The 12,741-nt window shown below is 65.1% G+C and overlaps 1 protein-coding gene across 1 annotated transcript; it reads left to right on the top strand.

The window, feature by feature from the left end:
- The first annotated feature begins 8,536 nt into the window (after window positions 1-8,536).
- Window positions 8,537-12,430, top strand: CIBAR2 (CBY1 interacting BAR domain containing 2). The gene is made up of 9 exons (XM_056137008.1): window positions 8,537-8,571; window positions 8,942-9,176; window positions 9,253-9,321; window positions 9,428-9,529; window positions 9,624-9,629; window positions 10,055-10,159; window positions 11,295-11,408; window positions 11,797-11,922; window positions 12,300-12,430. Exons 1-9 carry the CDS (start codon window positions 8,552-8,554, stop codon window positions 12,414-12,416), a joined length of 894 nt encoding a protein of 297 aa, XP_055992983.1. The 5' UTR covers window positions 8,537-8,551; the 3' UTR covers window positions 12,417-12,430.
- The last annotated feature ends 311 nt before the right edge of the window (window positions 12,431-12,741 follow it).

The raw sequence follows: 12,741 nt of genomic DNA, 5'->3' as shown, positions 1-12,741 counted from the left end.
GGACCGGAAGCAGGGCCAGGGAGGTCTGGCCCCGAGGGATGCAGGATTCTTTCCCTCAGCCCCAGGCTGACCTTTCCCGGCGGGCTGAACCTTCTTCCTCAGCTTCAGAGGACCCGCCTGGTTCCAGGGCCACGCAGCCCAGTTCACACTTTCCAGACAAGACCCTGCGGGCCAGAACTGGGGCTGCCAGGGCCCCCTCAGCAGCCTGGTCCCCCTTTTCCTCCCCCCCCCCCAGCAGCGTGGGTCCCTGGGGGCTCCTCCCTCAAGACTTCAGTCTCTCTCCAATCTGGGAGGACCACCGCCCACCTGGCAGGGTGCCAGCATGCACAGACACAGACACATGTAGGTGCACACACACGCATCCACACATACGGTGCTCACAGCACACGCAGACGTGCACACACATACACAGACGTGCACATGTACACACGGACACAGACACACAGACATGCACATACCTCCACACAGTCATATACACAATCTACATGGGGATACCACATGCACAGATGTACGCACATGCATACGCAGACATGTACACAGATATACACTTACACGGATGCACACGTGTGTACATGACACGCAGACAGACACAGACAAACATGCACAGATCACACATGCACACACACACACATACACACAGGTTATACAAAGCTAGACACAGATGCACACATGGACACACAGACACGTATGCACAGACAGGCATGAGCACACGTGCATGTGCAGATGCACATACGTGCACACCTATACAGACGTGTACACAGCTGAAAAGGTGCACCCACATGTATGCTCATACATACATACATATAGACACATGCACACACACATGCAAACATGAATGAACACAGACCCGCATGCCACACACCCACACAGATGGAGGCACGTGGACACGCATGTAGGCGCCCACACCGGGGGCTGCCCTGGAGAAGGAAGTGACAGGACACGGGCCCCCCCAGGAGCCGTCCAGTCTCCTCTGACCGGCCATGGTGTTTTGGGGCCAGAAGGGGGACAGGGTTGGGGGGGTCCCCTGGGCTGGGGTGTTGTGGGTGTACCGGGGCTGGGCCTCGGTTTCCGCACCTGCGCAGGAGGGTCTGATTCGGGGGTGCTGGGCAGAGCCGGGCTGGACGCGCCAGGCCCGCGCTGCTTCTCTCTGCCCTGTGGCCAGGGCTGAGGCGCGGGGGCAGAGGAAGGAGTCCCCAGGTGGGCCGGCCTTGGGCTGCAGCCCCGCGGGCAGAGTGCCAGCCCTCTTGGCTGGACGCGTCCTTGGGGACAGCGGGAGGGCGGCGCTCGGCGCATTGTCCCGGGCCGTGGGAACCGGCTCTCCGGCCTTGCGTCCCCACTCGGAGCCCAGGGCCCTTCAGACACAGCCGCCCCCTGCAGACCCCCGCTGAGGCCGCCGGGAGAGGCACCTCGACGGCGCGCGGACCCGCCCCTCCCAGGGTGCTCGCAGGGGGGCGCCCACCGTACTCAGGAGCAAATGTCGGCCCAGACTGCGGACAGGCCTGGCCTGCTCTGAGCCCCCGTCAGTGCTCAGGGGTCACTCCCGGGGTGCCACATGGAACCGGGCCGACCGCGAGCAGGCGAGTGCTTGGGCTCTGCTCACAGGCCGGCCCAAGGGAGCCTCCCCTCGGCAGCGACTTCCGATTCCTGCCAGGTGGCGACAGAGGCGGGAGGGAAGGGCAGAGTGTGCCTGACGCTGAGTCCGACCGGCTGCGTCCGACGGTGTGTGTCTGGCCGTGTGTGTACAGTGGTGTGTGTCCGACGAATATGTCCGACAGCGTCTGGCAGGTGTGTGTCCAACGGTGTGTGTCTGATGGTATATCTGGTTGATGGTGTGTGTCTGATGGTATCTGTCCAACGGTGTGTGTCTGACGATGTGTGAGTCCGACGGTGTGTGTCCGATGGTGTGTATCTGATGGTTTGTCTGATAGTGTGTGTCCAATGGTGTGTGTCCAATGGTGTGTGTCTGATGGTGTGTGTCTAACGGTGTGTGTCCAATGGTGTATGTTCAATGAGTGTGTGTCTGATGCTGTGTGTCCAACGGTGTGTGTCCAATGGTGTGTGTCTGATGCTGTGTGTCCGACAGTGTGTGTCCAATGGTGTCTGTCTGACAGATGTGTGTCCAATGGTGTGTGTCCGGTGGTATATGTGGTTGATGATGTGTGTCTGACTGTGTGTGTCTAACGGTATGTGTCCAATGAATGTGTCTGATGGTATCTGTCCAACGATTGTGTGTCCAGTGGTGTGTGTCTGATGGCGTGTATTGATGGTGTGTGTCTAACGGTGTGTGTCTGATGCTGTGTGTCCGACAGTGTGTGTCTAATGGTGTGTGTCCAATGGTGTATGTTCAATGAGTGTGTGTCTGATGCTGTGTGTCCAACGGTGTGTCAACGGTGTGTGTCCAATGGTGTGTGTCTGATGGTGTGTGTCTGATGGTGTGTGTCTAACGGTGTGTGTCCAATGGTGTATGTTCAATGAGCGTGTGTCTGATGCTGTGTGTCCAACGGTGTGTGTCCAATGGTGTGTGTCTGATGCTGTGTGTCCAACAGTGTGTGTGCAGTGGTGTCTGTCTGACAGATGTGTGTCCAATGGTGTGTGCCCGATGGTATATGTGGTTGATGATGTGTGTCTGACTGTGTGTGTCTAACGGTATCTGTCCAACGATTGTGTGTCCAGTGGTGTGTGTCTGATGGCGTGTATTGATGGTGTGTGTCTAACGGTGTGTGTCTGATGCTGTGTGTCCAATGAGTGTGTCTAATGGCATGCGTCTGACGGTGTATGTCTGAAGGTGTGTGTCTGACGGTGTCTGTCCAGTGGTGTGTGTCTGATGTTGTATATCCAACTGTTTGTGTCTGATGATGTGTGTCCAACATTGTGTGTGTCTGATGGCGTGTATCCGACGGTGTGTGTCTGATGGTGTGTGTCCGACATTGTGTGGGTCTCATGGTGTGTATCCGACAGTGTGTGTCTGACAGTGTGTGTTCGACGGTGTGTGTCTGATGGTTGTGTGTCTGATGGCATGTGATTGATGGTGTGTGTCTGATGGTGTGTGTCCAATGAGTGGGTCCAGCGGTGTGTGTTCAACAGTGTGTGTCTTATGGGGGCGCCGATGGGTTTGGGACAACCTTGAGTCAGAGTGACAGCACAGCGGGGAGGGCGTTCGCCTTGCACATGACTGACCCAGTTTTGATCCCTGGAATCCCAAATGGTCCCTTGAGCCCAGCAGGAGTGACCCCGGAGTGCAGAGCCAGGAGGAACCTCTGAGCATTGGTGGGATCAAAATAAAACAAACAAAAAGCAAAATTAACAAAATAAAACAAAAAGAACACTACAACCTGAAAATACTGAGTAGGCCAGAGACGGCTCTCTACTCTCTGGGGGGGAGGGGGACACACCTGGCAACATCAAGGGTGCTCCGGGCAGTGCTCGGGGCTGCTCTCTGGGAAGTGCTCAGGGCTGCTCTGCGGGCAGCGCTTGAGAGACCCTGGGATTGACCTGCCCCCCTGCACCACACACACACACACACACACACACACACACACACACACAGTGCTCTGCCCTCTGCAGCCCTCCCTGCCTGGCTCTTTTGGGCAGTCCTGCCTCTGAGACTCAGTCTCCTTCCTTGCCCAGTGGCCCCAACGACCGGTCCCTGGTCAGGGTATGTGAGGACCCAGCCAGTGAGGTGAAGGCCAGGACCACAGGAAGTGGCCATTGTGACCTGAAGGGCCCTGCCAGAGGAAGGCCCGCCTCAGTTTCCCTTCAGGGAGGAGACTGGGCTCCCCCTGGGGCGTGGGTCCTGCCGGGCCTGTGCTCCCTACCCTGAGTGTCTCCAAATTTGGCGCTGTCAGACATCCCCGTTTCCTGCCTCCCCACCCTCGTGCTGGCCTGGGGAGGGGCCTGCTGGGGCTGTCCCCAGAGCCCCCCCAGGCTGCCGAGAGAGGAAATCCTCTTCCTCCTCAGAGGCGCAGAGTGCCGAGAGTTTCTTGGGGCGTCTCTGGCTTCCAGGCCGCAGATGGTCCCAGCTCCCTCTGGAGGGCCTGGCGGCCCGGCCCCTCCTCTCGGCCAGCTGCCCCCCGCCCTGTCCCCCCTGGCCTCCCCCGCCCCACCTTTCCTCCTCTGGCTCCAGGGGCCGAGGCAGCCAGACACCCGCAGCCCGGGCGCCAAACGGGGCGCCGGCCCAGCAGACTGCTGGGGGCCGGGGTGTGCCGGCTCCTCCAGCCGGCCCCTCCTGGCAGCTGAATAATTAAATATTCATGCGTTTTCTCCGGCCCCCAGAAAGTGATAAGTCAGACTTGGACAGGCAGAAGAAAGCGCCCAGGGCGGCCGCCCCCGCAGCCCGCGCCCCGCTCCTGACTCCTCGGCAGAGCTGCACCTTCCCAGATAGGAAGACAATCCCGGAATTAGGAGGCTCCAGCCCCAATTAGGCTGTTTGTGTTGACGGAGTCTGGAGGGTTCTGCTTCCAGGAGAGTATTCATGACGCTGACAGATGCGGGAAGCCCGAGTGGGAAGCCTGTGAGGCTCTGCGGGTGGGGGCGAGGGTGCCCCCATCCTCAGCTGCCGCCCACGGGGTCTCCTGGAGGCCCCCAGGGCCCCGGGGCTCATGCAGGGAGGGTCCCGCCCTGCCCAGCCCCCACGGATTCTGCGAGTGGGTCCCCTTCTCTGGGCGGCGTCAGCGGCCTGGGGGGCGGCTGCTCCGGCTCGGCTCCGGCCCCTCGGGAGCTGACCGGACCGGAGCCCGGGTGACGGCCACTAACGCGTGAGGCAGCGCCCCGGCAGCACCCGCCGGACACCTGGACGGGCCTCCGCTGGCCTGGGCACAGCTGGGCGGGCGGGCGCTTCCTGCTCTCGGCCCCACTCGCTGACCACGTTTTTCCACCTCGCCTTCCTCCCGCTAACAGCGTGTCTGAAGATGGAAATTGTTTTTGTGAATGGAATGTGGCTGGGGGCAGAGGGAAGGCCCCGCGGGCGGCCGGCGGAGACGAACAGGGCCAGGTGGGGAAGGGCCGGCGCCACCAGCCGAGGGGACAGCCGGGCGCCACCCGCCCCGCCCCCACCGGGCCCCCCTGGCCGAGGCAGGCGAGGCGGGGGTTGAGGGGGGACCGGGCAGAGGCCAGGACAGGGCGGCCAGCTGCGGCTAACAGGCGCCTGCGCCCACCGCCCACCCCTCAGCCATCCCCCTCAGTCATCCCCTCCCCAGCTCCCTCCCCTCCCCTCCCCCACCCCCACATCCTCCCCCCTCCCCTCCCCCTGCCACCCCCTCACCATCTCCTTCACCCACCCCCTCCCCACCCCTTCACCATCCCCCCACCATCCCCCTCACCATCCCCCTCCCCCACCCCCTCCCCCACCCCCTCAGCCACGCGTTCACCCACTGCCTCCGTCACTGCCCTGCTCACTGTCCTCTGCACTGGTCCAGGCTGGCACCGCTGGGGCTCAGGGCATGGCGCAGCCTTCGCTCTCTCGACGGCCTGAGCGTTGGCCCTGGCAGTGCTGGGAGACTCTGGGGGGGTCACGGCAGGGCAGGTGCTGGGCAGCAGGGAGCGACCTGTGCATCCGGGCCTGGCCACCCTCCCTCCCCCCAGGGGCCCCGAGCACCTGGCAGGTCCCAGGGAAGGGCCACAGCTCTCCAGGCCCGGGGACAGGCCCGGACAGAGGCTCCCTCTGCTTGGCCTCCTCAAGCTCAGGAAGGCGCTGGCTGAGGCTCTTCTGCCACCCCAGGAGTGCGCCCCACCCCTGATGCCACATCCACCGGGAGGGGGGCACAGCGCCTAGTCAGAGCCCGAGATCCGGTGCTGGGCGGCCCAGGGGTCCCCGGGGGCCTCCGCCTCTATCTGCGATGGTCAGCGCGGTCTGCGCACACGAGGCCATCCATCTCTCGCTCAGCCTCCTGGTGCGAGTGTGGCCTCGGCCTGGCTTCTCCAGGGAAGAAGGACTACCCCCGTAGTCCCACCAGGAGTGACCCCTGAGCACAGAGCCAAGAGTCTGCCAAGGGGGCTGGGTGTGGCCCAGGCCCCCACAACAAATAAAATGCTAGAGTTTATTTTATTTATTTTGCTTTTTAGGTCACACCCGGCGATGCACAGGGGTCACTCCTGGTTCATGCACTCAGGCATTACTCCTGGCGGTGCTCAGGGGACCCTATGGGACGCTGGGACTCGAACCCAGGTCGGCCGCGTGCAAGGCAAACGCCCTCCCCGCTGTGCTATCGCTCCAGCCCTAGTCACAGAGTTTATAAGCAGCGTGTGTGCGTGTCTGTGCGTGTCTGTGTGTGTCTTCTGTGTCTCTGCGTGTGTTTGAGTGTGCGTGTGTGTGTGCAGATTTCAGGGGCCTGTTCTTTGCGGTGGTGACTGAGTCGCTCACACTGGACACTCGTGCTCTGCCGCTGCTGCCATCTGTGCACGCGCTGCCGGTCCACAGGGGTGTGGCCAGGGACGGCTGTCCTGTCCTGTCTGTCTGAGGGAGGAGGCAGGAGGGGGGCCGCGACACCAGTGGAGACTCAGGATCCCGACCCCCGGGGGAGCGTGAGGGCCGTGTCCCAGAGAGGGTCCCTGCCTGCCCAGGGCCACCCCTAGAGTCAGTCAGGACCGGATGCTGCCCATGCACCCAGGGGCCAGGGAGGGGCAGAGGCCGGTAACAAGGGGCCACGTCAGATTCGGGCCCTTGAGTGCCCTTCCCCAGAACAGGCCCTGAGTAGGGCCGAGGCGGGACCCTGTGGGCACCAGAGCAGGGGTGCGGCACAGCGTGCACTCTCTCGGGATGGTCTGTCCAGGGTCCAGGGGCCACTCTAGGGATGGAAGGGGCAGGGCAGAGGGGGAAGGGGGCCTGGGCGAGGACACGGGGGGGGGGGGGGCGTTCCCGGGTCCGTCCCTGCAGCCGTCTCTCCTGGCACCACCAGGAGTGACGTCTGAGCCCCTCCAGGTGTGGCCCCCAAAAGGAGAGAAGGGGGAGTGGGGCCGAGGGGCGGGCGGGTGGGGACAAGCACAGACCCCGCGCTGGCTGGCGGAGCCACAGGGGCTCAACTGCGGGGGGGGGGGGCACAGCGGGGACCCCTCCACAGCGCACAGTGCTCAGAGCAGACCTCCATCCACCGAACCCAGGTGGCCACCAGAGGGCGCTGCTGCCCCCGGGTCCCTGCGGTAGCGTCCACGCGGTGAGTCCCCGTGAGTCCCCGCTGCGCCGCCTGCCCGGCCCCCCCCCCCGCCCCCCGCGGACTGCTTCGATGGGCGTGGGGGGAGGGGCTCACTGCCTCCCGGCGGCCCCGCTGTCCTGTCCAGTCCTGCGGCTGGTCTCTGCCGCCCCCTACTGGCCCTTCCCTGGCCGAGCGTCCAGCGTGGGAACCGTCCAATGCCCAAGATGCACGTCACTCGGGAGGCTGTAGGGACCCTCGAGTCCCAAATATAGGGTGCAGGACACAAGGGCCGTGGGGGGCTGCGCCCGCGTGTGCACGTCCTCCAGTACCTTTGGACTCACGCTGGCCCGGAGGCAGTGCTGACCGGCACAGCGGACTGGACAGGGGAACCTTGCATCAGGCTGCACTGATGCCACCAAACTCACTTAAACCCCCTCGGCAAGAAACGGTGCGGGGGCTGGAGCGATAGCCCAGCGGGGAGGGCGTTTGCCTTGCACACGGCCGAGCTGGGTTCGATTCCCAGCATCCCACAGGGTCCCCCGAGCACCGCCAGGAGTGATTCCTGAGTGCAGAGCCAGGAGTGACCAAAAAGGGAAAAAAAGAAAAAAAGAAAGAAAAGAAATGGTTGGGCTGGCAGGAGAAGTGTGAAGCAGGAGGCCACCGTGGACAAAGGGGACAGGCCTCAGGCCACTGTGCAGAGGGACCAGCAGCCGCTGTTACAGAGGTCAGTGGCTAGGCCACACGGCCTTGACAGGTGCAGTCACCCCCACCTGAGAGCGGTCAGTGAGCTGGCCGGGACTGCCCGGGGCTCGTCAGTTTAGTCCCTTCCTTTGTTTTGGTTTTTGTTTGGGGCCACACCCAGCAGTGCTCAGGGCTTCCTTCTGGCTTGTGCTCAGGGACGGCTCCTGGTGGGGCTTGGGGGCCACATGAGATGCTGGGGATCGAACCCCAGCTGGCCACATGTGAGGCGAGGCCAGGCCCTCCCCGCTGTCTGGCCACCCCGGCCCATTTCTCCCTCTCCCCAGGAGAGGCGCTTGTAGCATCAAAGCAGGCGACGATGACTCTGGGGTGACCGAATGTCCGAATGTTCCTTCGGGCTGTGTCCCGCCCCTCCTTAGGTACCTGTCCACAGCCCCCGACCCTGAGTTTGCACGGGGCCTTCTCACACCCCGCCCCCACCCCGCCCAGGTCTCCCAGTTTCTGGCTGGCCCTGCCACCTCCCGGGGACCCAGCTGGCCTGGTTCCTTCTACTCCAAGGCACCTCCCAGGGCTCAGGCGGGCGGGGCAGCGGTTGCCTGGCAACCAGCCGCTCCTACCAGGGCACAGCTTGAGGCCACGTTGCCCAGCAACCAGGTGGCACCTGGGGGCCCGGCTGTGCCTGCTCCCTGCTCCAGACCCCTGGGGCCGCCCCCTCTCTGGGCACAATGAATGTGGTTCTCTCCAGGTGAGAGGCAGCGGGGGGAGGGGGCCCAGGGTCCGACAGGCACTGCTGGACTGGAGGGGGGGTGGGTGTACCTCCTGCCACCCCACCTCACGGTCAGGGTGGACAGCAGGGCCGGGGGCCCCTGTCACTGCCCAGCGCTCGAGGGGTCACGGGCCCTGGCCCCTTCAGACCCCCGAGCACCACTCGGTGTGACCCCGGAGGGAAGAGGAAGAAGGGTGGCGGGGACCGGAACAGTTTGGGGATCGGAGCCTGGGGAGGCACTGCAGAGGGGTCTGGAGACGCGGCAGGAAGCGGGGTGCCCCGCCGGGGAAGGAAGTGGGGGCCACGCCGAGGGGCCAGCTCAGGCCCCAGGCCCTGCCCCGGCCCCCAGGGACAGCCAAGTGCGGGCGATGGAGGACATGGTGAACCACGCCGAGACGTACTTCGGGCACTTCTGCTCGCTGCTGGCCGCCTACACCCGCAAGACGGCCCGGCTGCGGGACACGGCCGACCAGCTGGTCAAGCGGCTCCTGGACTTCGCCAACACGGAGAGCCCCGAGATGCGCGCGGTCATGAAGAGCCTCGCCGAGGACCTGGCCAAGGTGCAGGATTACCGGCAGGCCGAGGTGAGGCCGCGCCTGCGTCCGGGGAGGGGGCCGCGCTGCGGAGCCCCCGCCCGCCACGGCCGTTCCCCCGCCCCAGGTGGAGAGGCTGGAGAACAAGGTGCTCAGCCCCCTGAAGCTCTACGGCGCGCAGATCAAGCAGACGCGGGTGAGCAGGGCCACGCGGGGAGGACGCAGGGCCCCGGGAACGTGGTGGAGGGGTGGACGCAGGGGTCCGGGGCCCAGACCTCAGGCCAGCCTCCCCTTGCCCTTAGGCCGAGGTCAAGAAGTTCAAACGCGCCCGGAACAATGAAATCAAACAACTGGAGAAGCTGGAGAAACTGAGGCAGAAGTCGCCTTCGGACCGCCAGATGATCGTATCCTTCGCCTGCGCGTGGGGCCCTGGGCCGTGTGGTGAAGGGTGGGGTCTCGTACCAGAGCCCAGCTGGTTCCTTAGCGGCCCCTTCACAGTCCCAGGTGAGTGTCCCCGGGACAGGTCGGGCAGGGCCCTGCAGGGAACGCAGGAGCTCGTGGAACAGCCAGGCCGTGTCCAGGGGCAGAACCCGCGAGGCAGACGGGTGGAACCGGGCATCTCGGCTGTCCCCGTCCCAAAAGACTATCCTGAAGGCACGTGCGCCCAGCGGGACCCTCTCAGCGCACACGCACGCACAGACACAGGCACGCTCGCTCCCTTCCCCCGGCCGCCACCTCTCCTAGCAGTGCTCACGTGAAGGAAGCTCTCCTAGGCAGGGAGAGGGAAACTGAGGCTGGGAGGGGAGCCTGGTCAAACAGAGAAGCAGATGGGGCCAGGCTCCACTGGTCAGTGAGTCCCCGGCCCCGACGGCCGGCAGAGTGGGGAGGGCCAGCAGGCGTCCCTCCCCGTCCTCCTCCCGCGTGCGCAGGCGGAGAGCAGCGTGCAAAGGGCCTCGGTGGACGCCAGCCGCACCACACAGCAGCTGGAGGAGACGGTGGACGCCTTCCAGAGGCAGAAGCTCCGGGACCTGCAGGTGGGCAGGGGCCAGCCATGTACATGTGTGTGACTGCGTGTGTGTGCTGGAGGGCCAGAGCCTGCATGCTTGCATGTGTCCACGTGTGCATATGCTCACGTGTGCATGTGTTGGTGAGAGGGGCCAGCTCGTGCCTGTGCATGCGTGCACATGTCGATGCATGTTGTGCACGTGTGTGCTGGTGAGGGGCTCTCACAGAGTTTCTGATTAACCCCCAGGAGTCCGCGCATGGCCTGGCGTGTGGCTGGTGTGTGTAGACACGGGTGAGAGAACAAGTGAGCTCAGAGTGACCAGGAGGCTCCCGTATCAGGGACGTGCCCCCTGTATGGGGCGTGTGCACGCCCGGGCCGGCTCCGCCCCTCGCAGTGCGTCCTTGTGCTTCCACGTATGTCCGTGTGCACACACGTGTCCCGTGCAGGGATGCATTGTCTGACTGCAGCCATGTGCGTGTCTGCATCCACGCCTCCATGCGGGCCGCAGTGCCTGTGTCTGTGCACGTGTTCGTGTGTGTTCGTGCCTGCCGGTGTGTTGCGTGTTCCTGCCTGCACATGATCCCACTCCATGTGTATGACGTCCATGCGTGGTCGAGCCCAGTATGCTGTGTTCATGCACGTGTGTGCTGTCAGTCTGTGCCAGGTGAATCCACCTGCACGTCCCATGTCGATGACCACATGTGCAGACCACGTTTCGTGTGTTCACGTGACCCCGTGCACACATGCTCCCCGGGCCCTGACTAGCCCAGCACCCGCCCTGCTGCCTCCTGGTCTGTCTGAGGCCGACATCACGGCCAAATCCGGGCCCCGAGCTCTGTTGGGCCGCCCCCACGGACGCCCGCGTGCAGGCCCCAAGGCACCCCAGGAACCATGAAAGGCTGCTCCTGTCCCCCCATTCTGCAAAGGTGGGGCCCCTTCCCGAGAGGCACGCCCGGGCGCTACATGGGACGCCCCCAAATCACTCCAGGGTGCTGAGTCCAGCGGGCCAAGAGGCCCGTGGACTGTGCCTCAGTGTCCCCTGAGCACAGAGCCGGGAGGACCCCCACGCCCGGCGGGGCCCCCAGACAGAGACAGCGCAGGAGCGGGCTGCAGACGGCTGTAGCAGGGGCTGCAGCCCCCCACGGGCCCCCTGGTCTCCCCAGAAGATCTTCTCGGACTTCGTGACCGTGGAGCTGGTGTTCCACGCCAAGGCCGTGGAGGTCTACTCGGACGCCTTCCGGGCTCTAAACGCCTACGACCCGGAGCGAGACCTGGAGGTGGGCCTTGGCTCTTGGCTTGGGACCCCCCCACACCTCCCGGTCCCCGGGGGCCAGCTCTGCCCCACGGCCCTGCGTGCTGGTCTCTCTGATGGTCACGTGCTGTGGGGGGCTGCAGGCCACGTGCCCACCGGGCCGGCAGGAGCTGCCCCTGCGCGAGGCGAGGCTGAGTTCACGGGAGGGGGGGGCATGGGCGGCGGCACCACCTGGCACCTCTCCGCCCCGGGGCTCTGGGAGGGGAGGGGTGCTCGTTTCCCGGGTGACCAGCCTCGGCCTCCGTGTCCCCAGAGGCAGGGTGGCCGGGCAGGTGGACGGGCCGGGCTGCCCCGGGTGCAGGGCGCAGCCTCGCGTCTGCTTCCTGGGACCCAGCCTGGACGCTGCCCCACAGGACTTCAGGGCCAGGACCCGGGGAACTTATGGCCATTACGCCGCCGCTCGGCCCACTCCAGACGCCGCCCGGTCCCTGCCGGCCGCAGCATCCTCCCCGGCCGCCCCCTGGTTCCTGGTCAAAGAGGTGAGCGCCAGCAGCGGCCGAGCCCGGGCCCCTGCACCCCTGCGTCGGCCTCTGCCCGGGGGCTGCTGCTGGGGGCCCCCACGTGGCTCATGGCTGGAAGCCCCTGAAGCCTCGTGTCAGTGGGACTGGGGTCCTGGGGGCTGGGCTGGGTAGGGGCGAGGAGACCGCATGAAGACGCGGGGCCACACTCCGGACATGGGCCCTGGGCTGGCCACTACTGGCCGCCACTGTTATTATTATTACTGTTCCTGGCCGTGCCTGCAGACCCGGGGCTGAACCCCCGACCCCTGAGCTGCGGCCTGGCCACGGGGCTGGCTAAGTGCTGCTTCTGTTATCGCCGGCCGCGGCTGTCCCGTCACCCTCACCCCGCCCGTCAGGCTCAGAGCGTCCCGAGCCCCACGCGTAGCCCACGGGAGGACGAGGAGGCCAGTGAGGGGGACGGCGCCGAGGAGGACCCTGTGCAGGACCTGAGGCCACCGCGGCCAGGAGCCTGAGCACAGGGCAGCCCCGACTGAGGGCTGTGACCTCTCCCATGACCTGGCCCGTGACCTGGCCCGTGACCTCTCCCATGACCTGGCCCATGACCTGGCCCGTGACCTCTCCCATGACCTGGCCCGTGACCTCCCCCTGACCTGGCCCGTGACCTCCCCATGACCCGGCCCCAGGCTGTCTGTCGCCCCTCCCAGCCCCCTGGCATCTGGTGCTCAATAAACGCAGGGTGGGCGAACAGGCTCTGTGATTGTGCGAAAGGGGGCAGGGTGGGCCGGGTGCTGCCCGTGTGGGGGCCCCCTCGGCCCCAGCTCAGGCTGTGGGGGCTGC

The sequence above is a fragment of the Sorex fumeus genome, unplaced genomic scaffold (assembly GCF_029834395.1).
Source record: "Sorex fumeus unplaced genomic scaffold, SorFum_2.1 ptg000122l, whole genome shotgun sequence".
NCBI lineage: Eukaryota > Metazoa > Chordata > Mammalia > Eulipotyphla > Soricidae > Sorex > Sorex fumeus.
The sequence above is the reverse complement of the archived record's forward strand: the minus strand, read 5'-3'. Positions and strand labels throughout refer to the sequence as shown.

Bases quoted from the DNA above. Each gene is read 5' to 3' on its own strand.
- CIBAR2 (XM_056137008.1), top strand. From the start codon at position 8,552: ATGAATGTGGTTCTCTCCAG. The intron at 9,322-9,427 runs GTGAGCAGGGCC...CCTTGCCCTTAG, and splicing joins CGCAGATCAAGCAGACGCGG to GCCGAGGTCAAGAAGTTCAA. The intron at 10,160-11,294 runs GTGGGCAGGGGC...TGGTCTCCCCAG, and splicing joins AGAAGCTCCGGGACCTGCAG to AAGATCTTCTCGGACTTCGT.